Source organism: Otolemur garnettii, unplaced genomic scaffold (genome assembly GCF_000181295.1).
Source record: "Otolemur garnettii isolate 467f Iridium unplaced genomic scaffold, OtoGar3 scaffold00025, whole genome shotgun sequence".
In the NCBI taxonomy this organism is placed as follows: Eukaryota; Metazoa; Chordata; class Mammalia; order Primates; family Galagidae; genus Otolemur; species Otolemur garnettii.
Window position 1 is genome coordinate 5,492,469 of NW_003852420.1, and position 17,951 is coordinate 5,510,419.

General features: G+C 42.0%; 1 protein-coding gene across 1 annotated transcript in view; it reads right to left on the reverse strand.

Annotated features, from left to right (window-relative positions):
* SLX4IP (SLX4 interacting protein) overlaps positions 1–17,951 on the reverse strand; it is a 194,571-nt gene that overhangs the window by 61,605 nt on the left and 115,015 nt on the right. Inside the window, 2 exon segments of the mRNA XM_023512152.1 lie at positions 3,889–4,009; positions 7,944–8,033. Of these exon segments, the coding sequence (XP_023367920.1) occupies positions 3,889–4,009; positions 7,944–8,033 (211 nt within the window).

The following is a 17,951-nucleotide window of genomic DNA, read 5'->3' on the forward strand; positions in this document are numbered from 1 at the left end:
TTTATAGCTTGCCGAACTTCTTTCTGGGCTCAGCTCCCCGTCTTTGACTTCATAGATTCTGATTCCAACCAGTTTTTCTTCCTTTGTTCAGGAGCCTCTGACCAGGGTTGCTACCAGTCGGCCATCTTCCCAGAATCCCCCACCACTCTTATTTAGTGTAGCAGCGAAAGGCCTTGCCAGACAATTGGCCAAGAGAAAGAAATGAAGGACATCTAATTGTCCATTTTTTTTCCCTTCTTCAATAGCTTTATCTATTTTTTTTTCATTGCAGGCACAAAGAATTAGGTTACAATGTTTGCATTAAAGTCCCTCTTATAATTGTGTCCTGCCTCCAAGAGGTATGCCATCTACCCTAACATTGTGCCCATTAAAAGGGCACACCCCATCTCCCTTCTTCCTCCCCTTTCCCCGCTCCCTCATGCACAAACTCCCCACCTTGAATTGATTTGAATTTTTCTCTTATGTGGGTGTGTAAAAGATTGTCTACTGGCTTCATATTAGAATTGAGTACACTGGATTCTTGCTTCTCCATTGGTGTGGATGTGGAGAGAGGGGAGCACTTTTATACTGTTGCTGAACTGCAAACTAATACAACCTTTTTGCAAGAAGTATAGAGAATCCTCAAAGAGTTAAAATTGTGCAACCCCATTACTAGGCTTCTACCCAGAATAAAATAAATCATTTTATCATAAGGACATTTGCACTAGACTATTTATGGCAGCTCAATTTATGATCACCAAAATGTGGAAACAATATAAATGCCCACCAACCCAGGAGTGGATTAACAAGCTGTGGTATATGTATACCATGGAATACTCTTCAGCCACCAAAAAAGATGAAGACTTTACTTCTTTTGTATTAACCTGGGTGGAGCTGGAACACATTCTTCTTAGTAAAGTATAAAATTGTCCATCTTTGCAGATGACATGACCTTATATATAAAAAAAACTAAAGATGGGCGGTGCCTGTGGGTCAAAAGAGTAGGGCGCTGGCCCCCCGTATGCTGCAGGTGGTGGGTTCAAACCTAGCCCTGGCCAAAAAACTGCAAAAAAACCCCCTAAAGACTCTACCACAAAGATGTTAAAACTTATAAAGTTGCAGGATATAAAATCAGCACACAAAAGTCAGCAGCATTTCTATATGCCAATAACTAACTGGCTGAAAAAATAGATCAAGAAATTAATCCCATTAACAACAGTTATTAAAAAAAAAAAAACCCTGAGGAATACATTTAACCCAAGAGATGAAAGATCTCTATGATGAAAGCTATAAAAGACTGATGGAAAAGATCAAAAAGGACACAGGAAAATGAAAAGACATCTTGCACTTACGAATTGAAAGAAACTGAAAGAATCAATATTGCTAAAATGACCACACTACCCAAAGCAATGTAGAGATTCAATGCAACTGCTATTGAATACAGTGTCATTCTTCACAGAAATAGAAGAAATAATCCTAAAACCCATTTAGGATCACAAAAGAGCCTGAGTAGCCAAAGCAAAACTGAGCAGAAGAACAAAGATGGGAGCATCACACTACTTACCTTCAAAACTACTACCAAGTTATAGTAACCAAAACAGCATGGTTATTATTATAAGAACAGATACACAGACCAATGGAAGAGAGGATCCAGAAATAAACGCAGGAATTTACAGATTACTGATTTTTGAAGCATACCCATTAGGGAAAGGACATTCTCTTTAATAGATGATGCTTGGAAAACTGATTATGCATATGCAGAAAAAAGAAGCTAGATTCCCATCTTTCACCATACATAAAAAACAAAAAGAATTGAAGCTTAAACATAAGACTCCATTTATAAAACTATTAGAAGAAAACATAGAGAAATGCTTCAGGATATTGGTCTGGGGAAAGATTTTAGAGGGAAGATTTCAAAGGCAATAAAAACTAAAACAGAAAGACAGGACTGTATCAGACGATCACCCTTCTGTACAGCAAAGGGCACAATCAATAGAACGAAGAGACAACCTGCAGAATGAAAATATTTGCAAACTATTCATCTGCAAGGGACTAATATCCAGGATATACAAGGAATTCAAACAATAAGAAAACAAAACCTGATTAAAACATGGGCAAATGATAAAAAAAGATGCCAACTTTCTATCTTTTGTATTAACCTGGATAGAGCTGGAGAACATTTTCTAAAGTAACGTATCACAAGAATAGAAAAGTTTCCAATGTGTTCAATACTAATTAATATGAAGCTAGTAGATGAACTAATACATGCCCACACAAGAGAAAAACTCAACCTAATTCAAGTTGGAGGGAGAGGGGAGAAGAGAGGTGGAGGGGGGGGGGAACGAGGGAGGGGATTGGTGGGCTGTCACCTGATGGGCACACTGCAAGGGTATATGGCACACCTCCTAGGTGAGGGGTACAACTACAACAGGGAACTGGACCACTGTAACCTAACTGCTTGTATCCTCAAAAAAAATTAAAAAATAGGCAAAGGATCTGAATAGATATGTCTCAAAAGAAGACATACATACGGCCAACATGTGTGGAAAAATGCTGAGGAAATGCAAATCAAAACCCCAATGAGACATCCTTTCACTCCAGGTTAGAATGGCTATTATCAAAAGGACAAAAAAATAATAAACGCTGGTGAGGGAGTGTCAAAGGGAACTCTTATACACTACTGGTGAGAATGTAAAGTAGAACGGCTATTATGGGGAAAGAATAGAGATTTCTGCTGAGATTATGATCTAGTAATTCCACTACTGGAGTATTTAAAGGAAGTAAATACCTGCACCCTTTATTTATTTCATCACTATTCACAATAGCTAAGATATGCAAGCAACCTAACTGTTCATCCACAGATGAATGGATAAAGAAAATGTGCTCTCCCTATATATATATGTAATATATTTTTTATATATATATATATATATATATAATGTTATACACCCACCCACATACACAATAGAACACTAGTCAGCCATTAAAAAGAATAAAATCCCATCATTCCTGGCAACATGGGTAAGCCTGGAGAACATGTTATATGAAATAAAGACAAACACAGAAAGATAAATAGTACATGTGGTCACTCAGATGTACACACTCAAAACTGCAAGCTCTGGCCAGGCATTGTGGCGGGTGCCTGTGGTCCCAGCTACTTGGGAGGCTGAGGCAGGAGACTCGCTTGAGCCCAGGAGTTGGAGGTTGCTGTGAGCCTGATGCCATGGCACTCTACCCAGGGGGACAGCTTGAGGCTCTGTCGCAAAAAAAAAAAAAAAATACAAAAACAAAAAACTGCGAGCTCGTGCTGTGCCTCAGTAGAGAACTGTGGGAATTCGAGGCTGGGAAGGGTAGTGGAGAGGAGAGAACACAGGGAGGTTGGTTAATGGACACAAACTCACAGCTGGACAGGAGACATAAGTTCTCGTGTTCCACTGCAATGAATCGTATGTGACAATAACTTATTGTATATTTTTAGAAAGCCAGAAGAGAGGATTTTAAATGCTCACAACACAAAGAAAGGGTAAGCGTCTGAGGTGATGCATACACCAATCACTCTGATTGGATCATTACACATTGTATGCATCTGTACTTCATAAATATGTATAATTATTACATGTCAACTAAAAATAAAAGAGAAAAACAACTTTCAAAAGGTTTTTTAAAGCCTCTGAAGAATTTATCATTTCCTTAAGAATGTTTTATTTGTTATTTTTATATATTTTGACTACCATTAAAAGCCCTGAGGGCTTTTTGGTTAATTTTCTTTCCAGAAGTATCTTCATTAGAACATATTTCTTAAAGGTATCACTATCCTAACATGAGAGTCAGCATCAAACATAATTGCCATCCCTACAAAGCAGAAATTTTATTTATTTTTTGTCTAAAATCCAAATGCTCTGTGCCTACCTTTTAAGGACAGGGGACTGGATCTTGTGAATTCTGCGTTTGATGGCTTACGCTGTTTACGGACACCCAAGTATTCCTTAACTCTTGAATTGATGGTTTCTTTTAACAATAAACAGACTTCCTAAAATAAATAAAAAATTGTACATAACTTTTTAATTGAATGCTTACAAAAAGTTAACACAGTACATGTTAGAAAGTCAACACTGGACACTGCATTTGATTGCTTTTTAATTTAGCTATGAATACTTAAGGGAATGCTACATATGCTTGTGGTAACACTGCAGGTTTACATTTGCTACCTAGGTTTGTTCATAACCACGATACCGGCTCACAGTGTGATCTGGGAAATTCATTTCATTTCTCTCTGCCTCAGTCTCACATTTCTAAAAGATAAAAACGCTAACTTTAATGTAAACACTAGTGTGACAAGGTGATAAAACCAGTGAGGTAAAGAATGTTTTCCTGTAAACATAACCAGTCTTGCACTGGGAAGTCTGGAGCTAATACTGGGCCCCAGAGAAATGCCCACTGTGGCCAGGCAGGGGGTATTAGGGGCAGGGAAGAACCTGGGAGTAAAGGTATGTTTGTAACCTGTTGATGCATGGGGTGCCCAGACCACAGACCAGTCAACAGCAGGAACCCCACAGGCCCCATCATTTTAGTGGACCATTACCGTATTTATAGGCACCGTACTGCCAGATCTTCAAATTTGTTCAAGAGGAGCCAGTGATTTTATACAAAATTTCCCATTTTTCAAACTTGCTCCTATTTTTTTTTTTCCTAACCTAAACACCATCATTTATAAGTTTCTGGCTTCAGGTTTACAAATCTACTGAAAAAGAAACAGAACTGTGCAGTGGGTTAAACAGAGCACTGGAAATCAGCAGTGGGATTTTCCCCCACATTCCCGTTGATGACTGTGTGTACACACATTTGATTTTATTAAACCTGCACTATAGTCATCTATTAATGGCGAAAATGATTTCCTTTCTGTAAAGTACCTTAACATTTATTAGGCAGCTTTAATTCAATTTCAATAGACCACATCACTAGCAAATTTCTGGATCTGCCAATTGTTTTATATATTGGTGTTATTTATAAAAAAGAAAAACAAAAATCTAAGCCCTACCATGTAATGGGAAGATAACGTGTACAGTGTTTTCTGCAGGACCAGGAAAATGTAACCTAATGTAGGAAAGGGGAGTCACATTGCTTGCAGGAGAACTGATAGCTAAAGACAGCTGCTTCTTCCCAAAGGCTGCAGCAGGCTCAGAGTTGCCCAGGTCACTTCAAACTTGTTTCACTGGTTTCCTGCAATGTCATTTCAGGTTGATCTCTTAGAATGTTTATAAATTAAAACAAGAACAAAGTTTTTATCAGCTCTGAGGACCAAGACAGTCAAACTTTGATTAAAAATACTTGGACCTCTCAAACAGTATAGAACACTCGTGATTTAGCTCACAAATGTGGATTTCTAGATAAAATACAGACTCTGGCCATCTCTCCTGCCTTTTCATTTTACAGCTCACAGATGCAGTGCCCTGTGGAGCACAGAGGTATCTGTTTCCAGTTGAGTGTTTGGCACTGTTCACACAACAGAAAGGCAGCCATGCCTCATACTAGTTTTTCTTTTCCTTCTTTCTTTTCTTTTCTTTTTTTTTTTAACAATTAAAGAATTTTGCTTCACATGCAGAGTTCAACTATGACTGAGCTAGAAACTATGTGAGAGACATACATGGAAACAGGATTGCAAAAATTTGGCCATAAATGCCCTATAAGGCTAGAACTAAAAATAGTACGATAAAAATAAAGCAAAGGCCTGTACACATAAACTATCTCCTTCTCGTTATGGGGCTGTCCTTCCATGAGTCAGGTTTGACAAATGAAAGGTAGACCCCGTGCAGTGTGGCTAAGATAACCCCAGTGACTGACCACACCATGCTTCGCCTTCTCTTCAGAATCGGAGCAACTCAAGAAAAGAAAAACTCTCAGCGACATTTGAGGGGCAGATGAGAAGACAAAGTTAAAATCGGTGAGCAGGAGAGAAGTAATAGAGGGTATGTCTAGGCTAACAGGGGCTACGCTCCCTTCCTCTAAATTACAAATGGAACAGTTTGTGTTTGACTATTTGGGTACAAAGACTACTTGTGCTGGGCTCAAAATAAACATAGGTTTAATACATGTAATTAGTTCTTTTTTTTTTCCCCAGAAAAGAACTGGATATTCTTAGGCTTTCACTATATAAAGCAACTGTTAAAATGCAATCAAACTGGTTACTCATGAAATCCCGATCATGAGATGGTCTAATGATAAAAAAGATGAAACGCATTGGGACGCTGAACACAGGCTAAAGTCATACCCTTTCCTCAATTAGACTTTCTCCTTTCTCATACACACAACTCATCCCAGAGCATTTTCAGCAGTGAACACATATTTCGGAGCAGCAACTTAAAGTAGAAGCAGTGAACTGACTACTTCTGTTTGAGAGGAAGGCTCAGCTTGCTGGCACACCTGGCCTCCTGCAGCTGCCACCGCCATGATGCTCTACAGGTCCTGTCACGCACCGCACAGCTTTGCTAAGTCATGCCCTCCATTCCTCAGGTCAGTGCCAGGTGGAGCAACGCAGCTGCAGGTGGCACCCACGCTTTGGCTATGAGGTGATTCACATGTGCATGGCTTTATTGAAAGCATTCCAAATCAGCTATTGGGCAAAACTGACTAAATATCAGCAAGAAAGGCCAAAGTCTGAGGTGGTAAAAAGAAGAAAAGAACGCACCTGGAATGGCGGATTCACAAAGAACACTGCCAGTCTAAGACAAGTCAGAAGATTTGGGGTGAGGTTCCCTCGGGTGAACATTAGTCACCCTGGGGAAATGAATGAACTGCTCTGAATCACAGGGACACGTTAGTAAGCTAAAGCAGGGAATTATAGGAAGACGTGTGACAATAGATGTTGCCCTGCTAAATATTCAAAAGTCTCAAACAGTTGGGTGTGGCGGCAGTGAGTAGTAACCTCACTACTCAGGAGGCCAAAGTGAAAGGATCCCTTGCAAGCCAAGAATTTGAGACCAGCCTAGGTAACCAAGACCTCATCTTAAAAAAAAAAATTCAGATGAGGAAAATTCAGTTGTTTACCCGAAGAATAAATCCCATCCCACTGAACCTTGTGGCTTCCTTCTCTAAGCTTCCGGTGACCAGATATGCTTTACAAAATAATGACAGCAAAGTCCTGACGACACTATCTGGACTGACACGGTCTGTCCCATAAACTTGGGGGTGGGGTAGGAGAGGATTTTTTTCTAGTGCTTTCTAAAAGCTGACTGCAAATATAGTTATTTATCAGCAAAGGATTTTTATTTTTACTTTTCAGCCACCATTACTAATTTCTTCTCCATATACTACCTTTTCGATTTTATTTTTTTTTTTTTGTGAGACAGAGTCTTTCTCTGTCACCCTGTGCAGAGTGCTGTGGTGTCATCATAGCTTACAGCAACCTCAAACTCTTGGGCTTAAGAGATCCCCATGCCTCAGCCCCTTGCCCCCCCCCCCCAGTAGCTGGGACTATAGGTGCCTATGGCAACTCTTCATTAGAGACGGCATCTGGGTAATTTTTTTCTGGTTAGTAGAGATGGGGTCTTGCTCTTGCTTAGGCTGGTCTCAAACTCCTGAGCTCAAGCAATCCACCCACCTCAGCCTCCCTAAGTGTTAGGATTACAGGTGTGAGCCACTACACCCAGCCTGGGACATCACTTTCAACTACTACTTCTCCTCTTTTTAAGATAGAAACCCTTCCCATCCCAAAACAAAGAGGTAGGAAATTTCTGGTTTAAATAATAGAATAGCATATAAAGTGTACAGATACAGTAGTTTCTGAATGGAAAAAAAAAAAAAAAAGTGGGTAGATGTGTGTCTGCCAAAGGGAATACAACTGTTTTTTAGGAATAAGTACCATTTAATATTTTTCCCTACTAATAAAAATGAAAGCTGAAAAGATCTAATATTCCCTCTAGCATCAGAGGCTACTTGCATTTAAGGAGTAAAAGGTTTCATTGTACCTCTTTCTTCTGTTCAGAAAACCAGCTGGTATCTTTGTTGGAACCTTGTGGCGATACATGAAGATCCACCAGGACAGCAAAATTCCCACACTGAAAGACATTAGAGGCAGCGTCAGTGTCTGTGAGGCTCACGCCCAGCAAACAATGAGAGAAAATCTCACAAATTCCTATGTGGTTGCTCATGATGAAACAGCAACAAAGTTCACTACTGAACAGAAATCTTGGTACTGGACAGGGCTACAGGTCACACAGGCTACTTTTCCTAAGGTTGAAATTTATCATGTAAAGGCAAAGGTGAAATGCAGCATTGATCAGGATGGGAAGGACAAAATGTTGATCTCTGGGCAGCACCTTGAAGGGGGATCCCACCTGCAGTTGGAAGACTGTCAAACATTGAGAGACATTCAACAGGGCAGCACTAGGTAGGTTCCAGAAAAGAATGATTCCATGCACAGTCAGAAGAGTCCCTTCTTCTAAGCAGGAAAAAACAGATAAAAGCTATTGAATTTTCAGATAGGAGGACTGGCTGGGATGGGACACCTAGGAATCGAAATAGAAGCACAGAGGAATGAGAAAGAGCAAGCACAGAAAGGTGTGTGCTAAATGCCAGTTATCAGAACCACACAGCCTGCCTCTGTTCTTATTCTACAGGTTAGTGCTGTCCACACTTTAGAAAAAATGAAAGTCTTCTATATCTACACTGCTTAGTGGCATAGCCAACAATCTTATGTGGCTCCTGAGCACTTGAAATGTAGCTATTGTGCCCAAGAATCTAAATTTAAAATTGTAATTTAAGTAGCCACATGTGGCTAGTGGCTACATATTAGATAGCACAGCTACAGACCCTATGCAAAGTTGTAGCTTTATAAATGCTCCCACCTGTGATCCCAGCACTCTGGGAGGCTGAGACAGGTAGATTGCTTGAGCTTAGGAGTTCGAGACCAGCCCGAGCAAGAGTGAGACCCCATTACTACTAAAAGTTAGCTGGGCACAGTGGTGCATGCCTGAAGTCCCAGCTACTTGGGAGGCTGAGGCAAGAGGATTGCTCAAGCCCAGGAGTTTGAGGTTGCTGTGAGCTATGATGTGACTGACACTCTGTCTCCTAAATAAATAAATAAATCCTCACACCTCATGAGTAAGCACTTTCTGAGCATAAAAATGTAACTTTGAACAAACTACTCTAAAAATGAATAACAGAACAAGACTGCAGGCTGGGGCTGGTCTAAGAAATTTAGAGGTTTATGGCCACTAGGAAAAAGTCAATTTCACCTGTTTGGCTGAATAGATTTTTGCTTCATTTTTAAAAAGTTTTATGTTATAATTCAATGGTAAAAGAAAAACAGTTTCAACAAATAGCGTTCAAGTGTCAGACATAACTATGTAAAGAAAATAGAAACTGACACCTCTTACACTACACACAAAATTTGATTTCAATGGATCATAGACATAAATATGAAAAATTATTTTCTCAACCACTGAGGGAGGGAAAGACTTCACAGGAATGGAGAAGCACGAATCCTATGTATTCAACTTTGATATGAGGACAATTAATGACAATTAATGACATGGTGGGGGGTGGGGGAAAGGGGGGAGCAGAGAGAGAGAAGGAGGGAGGAGGTGGGGGAAAGGAAAGAAAAGAAAATAGGACTAATGCACACATAAGTTGGATTTAATTTTGACCAAAGTACATTATTTGAACAATGATTTCTAATTCAACTTGTTAATATGTTGTTTAGGATATTGGATTCTCATTTATAAGTGAAATATGTTTTTTGTAATTTCCCTTTATAATAATATATTTTTTCCAATTTTAACATCAGGTATAAAAAAAAAAAAGATTGAGAAAGCACCAGATATTGAGTAAAAAACTGTTAAACTGGACATTAAAAATTTCTGTTTATTAAAAATACCATTAATAAAATGATTACGTAGGTTATAGACTTGGAAAAAATGTATTGATAAACATATATTTCTGGCATAAAGGACTCAGAGGACACATCAAGGACACATAAAGAACGACAAATCAATATTAAAAACAACCCAACAGACACTTCACCAAATTAAGGTAAATGAATGGCTAATAATAGGAGTATTAAAACAATGTTCGGCATTGTTAGTCATTAGGTCAGTGCAAATTAAAATACAATACACTCTGGAATGACTAAATTAAAAAGACCAACACAACATAAAATGTTGTTAAAGATATGGAGCAACCCAAACTCTGTTTCCTGGTGAAAAAATAAAATTGTTTAACTACTTCAGCAAACAGTTTGCTCGTTCTGTATAGTTAAACATTCATGTATTTACTGAGCCAACAGTTTCACCTAAGGTCTTTACCTGAGAGAGATAAGGCATATGTGCACACTAAGACTTGCATGCCAACGTTCACGGAATCCTAAGAACCCAAACTGAAGACAATGCCCAGGTGTATCCACAAGAGAGTGAACTGTGCAATATTCATGCAGCAGAATGCTACTCACCACACCACTGATACACTCCATATGGATTAATCTCAAAAATATTAGGCTCAACAAAAGATGTCAAATCAAGAGAATATATACTGTACGATTCCATTTATGTAAAAGTCTAAAATAGCAAAACCAGTGAATAGTGAAAGAAATCAGACCACTGATTGCCCAGAAAGGAACTGGCTGAGAACCATCACAAAGAAACTCTGTATCTTAGATCTGAGGTCCCTGATCCCAGTCCTGGTCCATGGCCTGTGAGAAATGGGGCTGCACACCAGGAGATGAGTGATCAAAGCTTCATCTGTATTTACAGCCACTGCCCATCACTTGCATCACCGCCTGAGCTCTGCGTCCTGTCAGACATCCAGAAGCATTAGATCTCATAAAGGTACTAAGCCTGTTGTAAGCATGGAGGGAGGGAGGCTGTGTGCTCCTTATGAGAATCTAGTGCCTGAGGACCTGAGGAGGGCTGAGGTGATGAAGCCAGGGTTGGGGAGTGGCTCCTGATACAGATTATCATTGGCAGAGAGGTTTGACTGCACAGAGACCATAATAAATCAATTACTTGCAGACTCATACCAAAACTACCCTGTGGCCCTTGTCTGTAGAAAAATTGTTTTCCATGAAACCAGTTCCTGGTGCCAAAAAGGTTGGAGGCTACTGTTTTAAGTATATACCTAAGATCAGTTCCTTTTACTTTACATAAATCATACATTAATAATAAAATAATTTTTGAACATTGTATAAAATGCATTCATATTTGTCAGCAATTGTTTAAAATGTAAGTACTACATCCCTGAGAATGTATGGGTGTTTTGAGGTAGTCCAGAATGAACTGTGAAGCTTGATGAAAGATGGTCTCCTATGATACCAAATACGGCCCTACACCATGACGCACCACACTGCAGTTTCACATGCTACAGCCAGCATTTATTTTAATGGAGAAGAGAATATTAGAATGCAATAAAAAATATAAGTGTCACATGGTAAGGCCAAGAATTGTTTTGGGAAATGTAAGTATGTGTGCACCAAGTTATGATGGAAAGTCTTTCTCTTGTTGTAGGTTGTGGTCAAAAATGTTTGAAAATCGTATTCAACTATACTGTTATTATCAAAGTTTCTTCTCAACTGTTGATTATAGATTTAACCTTTAAGGAGTATGCTGCCACCAGGTGGAGGTCCCATGCCACAACTACAAGATCTTAGCCAGGAAATATTAACCTTTCATGTGTCAGAGACCTATTTAGCCAGCTGTGAAATTGATGAAATTTGAATAATGTTTTTATTTCATCTTCATTATTATTCTTTTTCTTTTCCTAGAGATGAGGTCTTGCTATATTTCCCATGATGGACGCAAACTATTGGGCTCACACGATCTTCCTGCCTCATTCTCCCAAAAAGCTGCAACTACAGGCATGAGATATTGCACTAGGCAAGAACAGTGTTTTAACTGCATAAAACACAACACATAGGATTAAAAGTAAAATCAACTACACTGAAGTGCAGTTATCAAAATAAAAGAAAAGCAATGTGACATAGTAAACACTTGCTTATTAAGGCATTGCATCTTGTCACAAGGCCGGTCTAGTGGCCACTTTAAATCTGAAGTTGTGATGAGTATAAATGAGATTTTCAGATATCTATAACTATTATATGATATGAAAAGAGCTATAATTTCTAATGATGACAAATATTACTAATACTATATTGTGTTTGGAAGCCTACAGTCATAATAAACGGAAAACAAAATTTTACTAGAACTTGGTCAAAATAAAGACAACTTTTTTCCCCTTGTGCAGGTTCACTGAACCTCTGGGTTCTATTCACAGGCCTAGTGAAATTCCAGGGATTCTGGAACAAAACCCTTCCAGTATAGTGGGAGATGGCTCATATACGTTTTATGGAGGTTTTCTAAAGGTTCTCTTCCCTCATTCTCAAGTCTAAACCAAGTTCTCAGTCACTTCTTCATTAGCAAAAATAATTCTTAAAATAATGAAAAAAGTGTGAAGCTTAAACAACATGAACTATTGTCATAGTAGCTTTCTAAAGGATTAAACAGGAAAGACCAATTTGGTATTTTGCTCACCATTTTGTGACTTTGGTCACAGACAACCTAGCCTAAATCTGATTATAAACAGACTGATTAGAATGTTAATTTGTTTAAAAGAAATCAAATGTTTGTTTTATTAGATCATAACTGTGTACGTTATTGAATTTATGGGGTACGATGTGCTGATTTTATATACAATTTGGAATGTTTGAAATCATCAAATCTTACTCTGTGATCAAACTTTCCCAGAGTTTCTGAAAGACTCCAGCCTCCGCCCCACCCCCACCCCCAACAAGCAACCTCTGAGTTCTCCAGCCTGAGCTCTCAAACTCCCACACTCACCAGGGGTATTTTGACTTTCTAAAGTTCCCTGCTCCTACAAGTAAACAGAAGGGGGAAAAAAAATCAAAGCAAGCTTCTCACCACAGCCAGCAACACAGCCTCCCTTTCTCCTCCTCCTTAATTAGGACGGGGTGATTTCTACTCTCAGAAGATAAGCTCTGCAGCTCTCTCCTGAGAGAGCAAGAGGGGAACCGTCACTTTTTTCTCCTGCCAGAACTGGTCATTTTGCAGAGGCTGAGTTGCCTGTTTAACAGCCCACAGGCTGCTAGAAGCCGCTTCACAGCTCACGCACTGCGCTGTGAGTCCACGGGCCAGGGTCTGGTCTAACTTCTAGAGGTTTCAGCCAACAACCTGTGAGTAACACCTGACTCCTCCCTTTCCCTAACCCTCTACAATCAGTCACTGCATCTTGTCGATTTTATTTTTTAAAGGGCTCTCAAACACACTCCTCCTCTTTTGTTCTGCTGCTCAGAGCATCTCCCACCTGAGATGTTAGAGCCACTTCTGTTGGTGTCTGGATGAATCCTCAATGCCTCTATCAGGGCAATCTCCACCATACAGATTGGACCAGTCTGCTCTTGTGTAGCTCAGAGCAGCCAGCAGGTCCTAAGCCTCTGGTGAGGCCTCACCTCTCCCGCCGTCTCCCGCAGGCACCTGCATTTTTCACCCCTGGCACAGAACACACCCCACAGTTCCCATGCTTGGTGAGTTCCTACGTGTTCTCAAACCCTGGCAGGAACATAGCCATCTCTGTGGAGCTCTTTTGAACAGTTTCTCCCTCCCTGCTCTGGATCAGACACATTCCTCCTGTTTATTTACTTCTGCATTAAATGACTGGCCCATGCAGGGGTCCCCCAGCTAGACTGTTAGCTCCGTGGAGACAGGGTCCATACCTCTCTCAACTGTGCGATGATTAGCACAGTACCAGTCCACAGTGAATGCTTGATATTTAATGAGAGAAGGAAAGAACAAGTGACAGAACAAATTAGCCCTGAGTTCTGAGCAAATTACAGCCTTGTCTGCAAAGAGAGGGCTTTCATGCTCTTTCTGGGGATAAGGTCATTCCTATTCTGCCCAAGGCACTGATGCGTCATAGAACCACTTCCTCTCTCCTCCTTCTGGACAGGTGACAACTGTGTCATCACCAATGACAACCAGTTTTCATATTTTGCAAAAGGGGAATACAAGGATCATAGGCTTACTGCACTGTAGAGTCACTGCCAAGCAAGCAGGTTGGCTAAAAATCCCATCTCTTTACTAAGAATTCCAAAATTAGACCTTAAACTTGCGCTATTTCCAAGGCTTCAACTGGCAGGAGACCTAGTCTTCTGACTTTATATTTATTTTAAAGTATAAAATAAAGGTAAAAATGTGGATGTTTCTCACCCCCAAAGCCATCTCTGGAGCAGCTTCCGAGTCCTGAGAGATGTCGCACATTGCCTTGCTCACTCACTCATTCTTTTGTTAAACACCTGCTGAGTTTCACAGGGGCACCAAGCCAGGCCTGAGAGATGGGGCCCCGCAACAGGGCACTGTGGCTGGCATGACTATGGCATATACCCAGGAACAGAGAGGTTGCCGAGGGACAGCTCTGCCTGAGAGCGGCCAGGGAAGGTGAGGTGCTATCTCAGTGAAGTACCTCAGGAGCAGGACAAGTGGGGTGGAAAGAAAGAAAAAAAGAGCGACCCTCATGATGTGGAAAGACAGGGCAATGCCAGCTGATGAGGCCAGCGAGGCAGAGGGAGCCATGGGGAGCCCTGGACGGGCCGACCGGCTCAAATCAGTGGGCTGGAGGGCTGTCTAGTTAGCAGTGTGGAACATGGGCAGGCAAGGTGACTGGCATGCCAGACACACAGATTCAAAGACAGCACAAGACCCCTAAAGAGAAAATGGGAGCTGATCCTGAGGTGACGGGGAAGAGACTCCAGGGCACGGAAGACAGAAGCAAGAGGATGTGGCTGGGTGTGAGGGAGAGGAAGGGCAAGGCGGGGGTCCTGGGCACGCGGCACTGACGGGCTGTGCAGAGGCGACGGTGCTCATGCCCGAGTCTGTGGCCAGGGAGCCACACAGGCTGTCACCGGAATTTATTTCCACCTGGCATTAGAGCGGAAGGCAGCTTCAAGCAACAGGGCAAAGATTAAAAGTGGGGAAAACAAGTTAAAAAAAAGGGTAAAAATATAAAATGTTTTTACGGGCAATGAGCGACAGATTCAGGAATCCAATCCAGATCTGTGAGACTCCAAAGCCCATTGCTGGACATTACTGTGAAGCAATTCCCCCCTGTGGAAGGCCACTCAGGACACACATCCTGACCCACGGGGGAGCACATTAAGGCTGCCTCACCTGAAACCCACTCCCCTTTATTTGGGAACTGATCCCACATGTCCTCCAGGGTGGGTGACAGCAGCCACGACTGCCCCACACTCCCCTCCTCCTGGCCCCTGGTGACTGAGCCAGGGATTCTGAACAGGGCCCCTGGGCTCCCTCCCTGGGAAGCACTCTGCACTGTGGGTGCCACGCTGGAACAAGAGTGCAGTGAAGTAGTGAAAGCCCTGCTGTAGGAGACTGGGTGAGAGGAGTGGTTAGAGAGAAAGGAAGGAAGAGAAAGGAAAATGAAAGAACGCGGCAGAGGATGAGAGCAGTTCCTTACCATGCAGTGGCGGCAGGGAAAGTGGAGCTGGTGCAGAAGGAGGGAGGCCTCCAGCATTAAGGCTTTCTAGCCAAGAAAGTCAATGCAAGTATGTTGTCAGTTTAACCCTCTTGGCCTTACCCCCTTCTTGGATGTAAACTCCTACCAAGAAGAGAAACTAGCATACCTTTGGGATGGCATGTACAATAAGCTAGCAGACAGTTTTAGGTCAGGAGATTGGAGAATAAAGAGCCATTCTATTAGAATATACTATATCCTTTAGTCCAATCGCAAACACTTACTAATGGTGAACAAGTTGGCACTAACAAGAGGTAAGACTCATTGAGCACTTACTGTGTACCAGACACTGCAGCAAGCCCGTTCTGCTCGTTACTGCACTTAATTCTTGTGACAACCCAGGGAGGCAGAAACTATTACCACTCGGTGCTCTGGAAACACTAAGAAGCTTAAGAGTGCTCTTTCTATCTTAGAAGATCCCTGGTGATCATGGCTGGGTTTTGTTTGGTGTGGTGTCTTGCCAACCTGGCAATACTTGTCAGGTCAGGTACAAGGAACACTTCATAATCTCAATAACAGAATTAGACACAGCCTGAATTTGAGATCACATCATACAGAGAAGGTCTAAATGGGAGAATGGCCTCGCTTTGGAAGTCCAAAGCTCTCTGACAGTGCCCCCGTTTAGAAGTTCTAACACCTCCCTTCTCTGGGTTGGTTTCCCCATGTGTGAAATGACAGGTTCCTACTAGGAGCCTTTCCTTTGAGATCCCATCTCCTGGTCTGCACTTGCATGTAGGTGGTGTTCGTCCTCCTGTAAGGTCACAAAAGAGCCACACAGAGCCAGATGCCTAATCTCGTCCTCCATCAGGCCACTCCAGGCCACCAAAGCACAGTAGTAAAACCTGCCATTCTGCAATAAAGAGCAGAAAAGCACATTTCTTGCTGTGCTGTCTTCTGTGGGCTTGATTAAGTCTTGGCAACCAATGACAGAAAATGCCAGTCACATGGCTAGCAATCATGGCATGAGCCTTGGGAAATGAAGACGCCCAGTGGAGTTGGCCGAGGCAACAATCTTAACAACCACCGAGCTCTTCCCCAAAGCATTCCCTGACACTCGGGCAGGACTCTGCTCCAGCCTAAGGCTGCAACACGTGACTATACACATCCGCCTCCCTCCAGCAGGCCTGTGGGCAGGAGCTGCCCTCAGTTACCTTTGGGCTGCCAATGCCTAGGACTGGGTCTGGCACACAGATGGGCATGAAGCGTGTTTTTATAAATGAATGAAACTATGTTATCAGTGATGAAAACTACTTAAGCTCAATTGTCTTCTCTTTAGGAGACATTGCTTCCTTCTCACTGGCACCCTGAACTCAGAACAAAAAATACTGCAGAATCAAGCTTGGGACTGACAACTAAGGTTGCCTCATGTATAGACAGAAAGCAGTCTCCTCAGGAACAGGGCAGGCTGCCCACTCCTCCTAGCCAAAGGGTGATCTTTCTACCCTTTCTAGTCAGTGAGATGTAAAGTGTGAGACCCTGAGTGACAACATGAATCCAGACCCATTAAAGGGGACTTCCTTGGTTGCAAATGGATGACTAGTTCTTTAAGCTCAAGTTTTCCTGGTTGAAAGAGATGCTGAAGAGGGTGTGACTTGCCCAGGTGAGAAGGACTTAGGATGGGAGAGAGCTAACATCTCCTGTCTGCTGTTCTGACAATAGGTCATAAATGTACAACTTCCCAAACACTTGTTTTTTACAACAGATTTGTTACTATAGTTGGGGAAAGAGTCTACACAGCTAAGGACTAAAGCACAAAGGAATGAGAAAGAAAGACAAGGGAAAAGAAGAGCAAATAGGTTTGACAGCAGCTTCCAAAAGGAGAAAGATCAAGGAAGAGGCTGTCCTTCAGTAAATTGTCGCTGGTCTCCTACAAGGAAAGAGCTTTTGCCTTTTGACCTAGAGAGACAATAGGGTGGCTCTCAGTCTCCCTGGAAGAGGTCTAAGAAGGGGCCAGGTATGGTGGCTTAGGCCTGTAGGCCCAGGTACTCGGGAGGCTGAGGCAGGAGGATCATTTGAGCTAGGGAGTTCTGGGCTGCCGTGAGCTATGATCACCACACTGCACTCCAGCTTGGGCATCAGAAGAAGCCTTGTCTCAAAAACAAAACAAAACAAACAAAGAAAAACACCCAACCCTTTATTTTTTTCTTTTTTAGAGACAGAGTCTCACTTTGCACCCTCGGTACAGTGCTGGAGCGTTACAGCTCACAGCAACCTCCAGCTCTTGGGCTTAGGCGATTCTCTTGCCTCAGCCTCCCAAGCTGAGACCACAGGCAACCACAACACCTGGCTATCTTTTGTTGCAGTTTGGGTGGGGCCAGGTTTGAACCCACCCTCAGTATACTGAGCTGGCACCCTACTCACTGAGCCACAGACACCACCCACCACCCAACCCTTTAAAAAGAAAAAAAGAGGCTTGGCGCCTGTGGCTCAAGTGGCTAAGG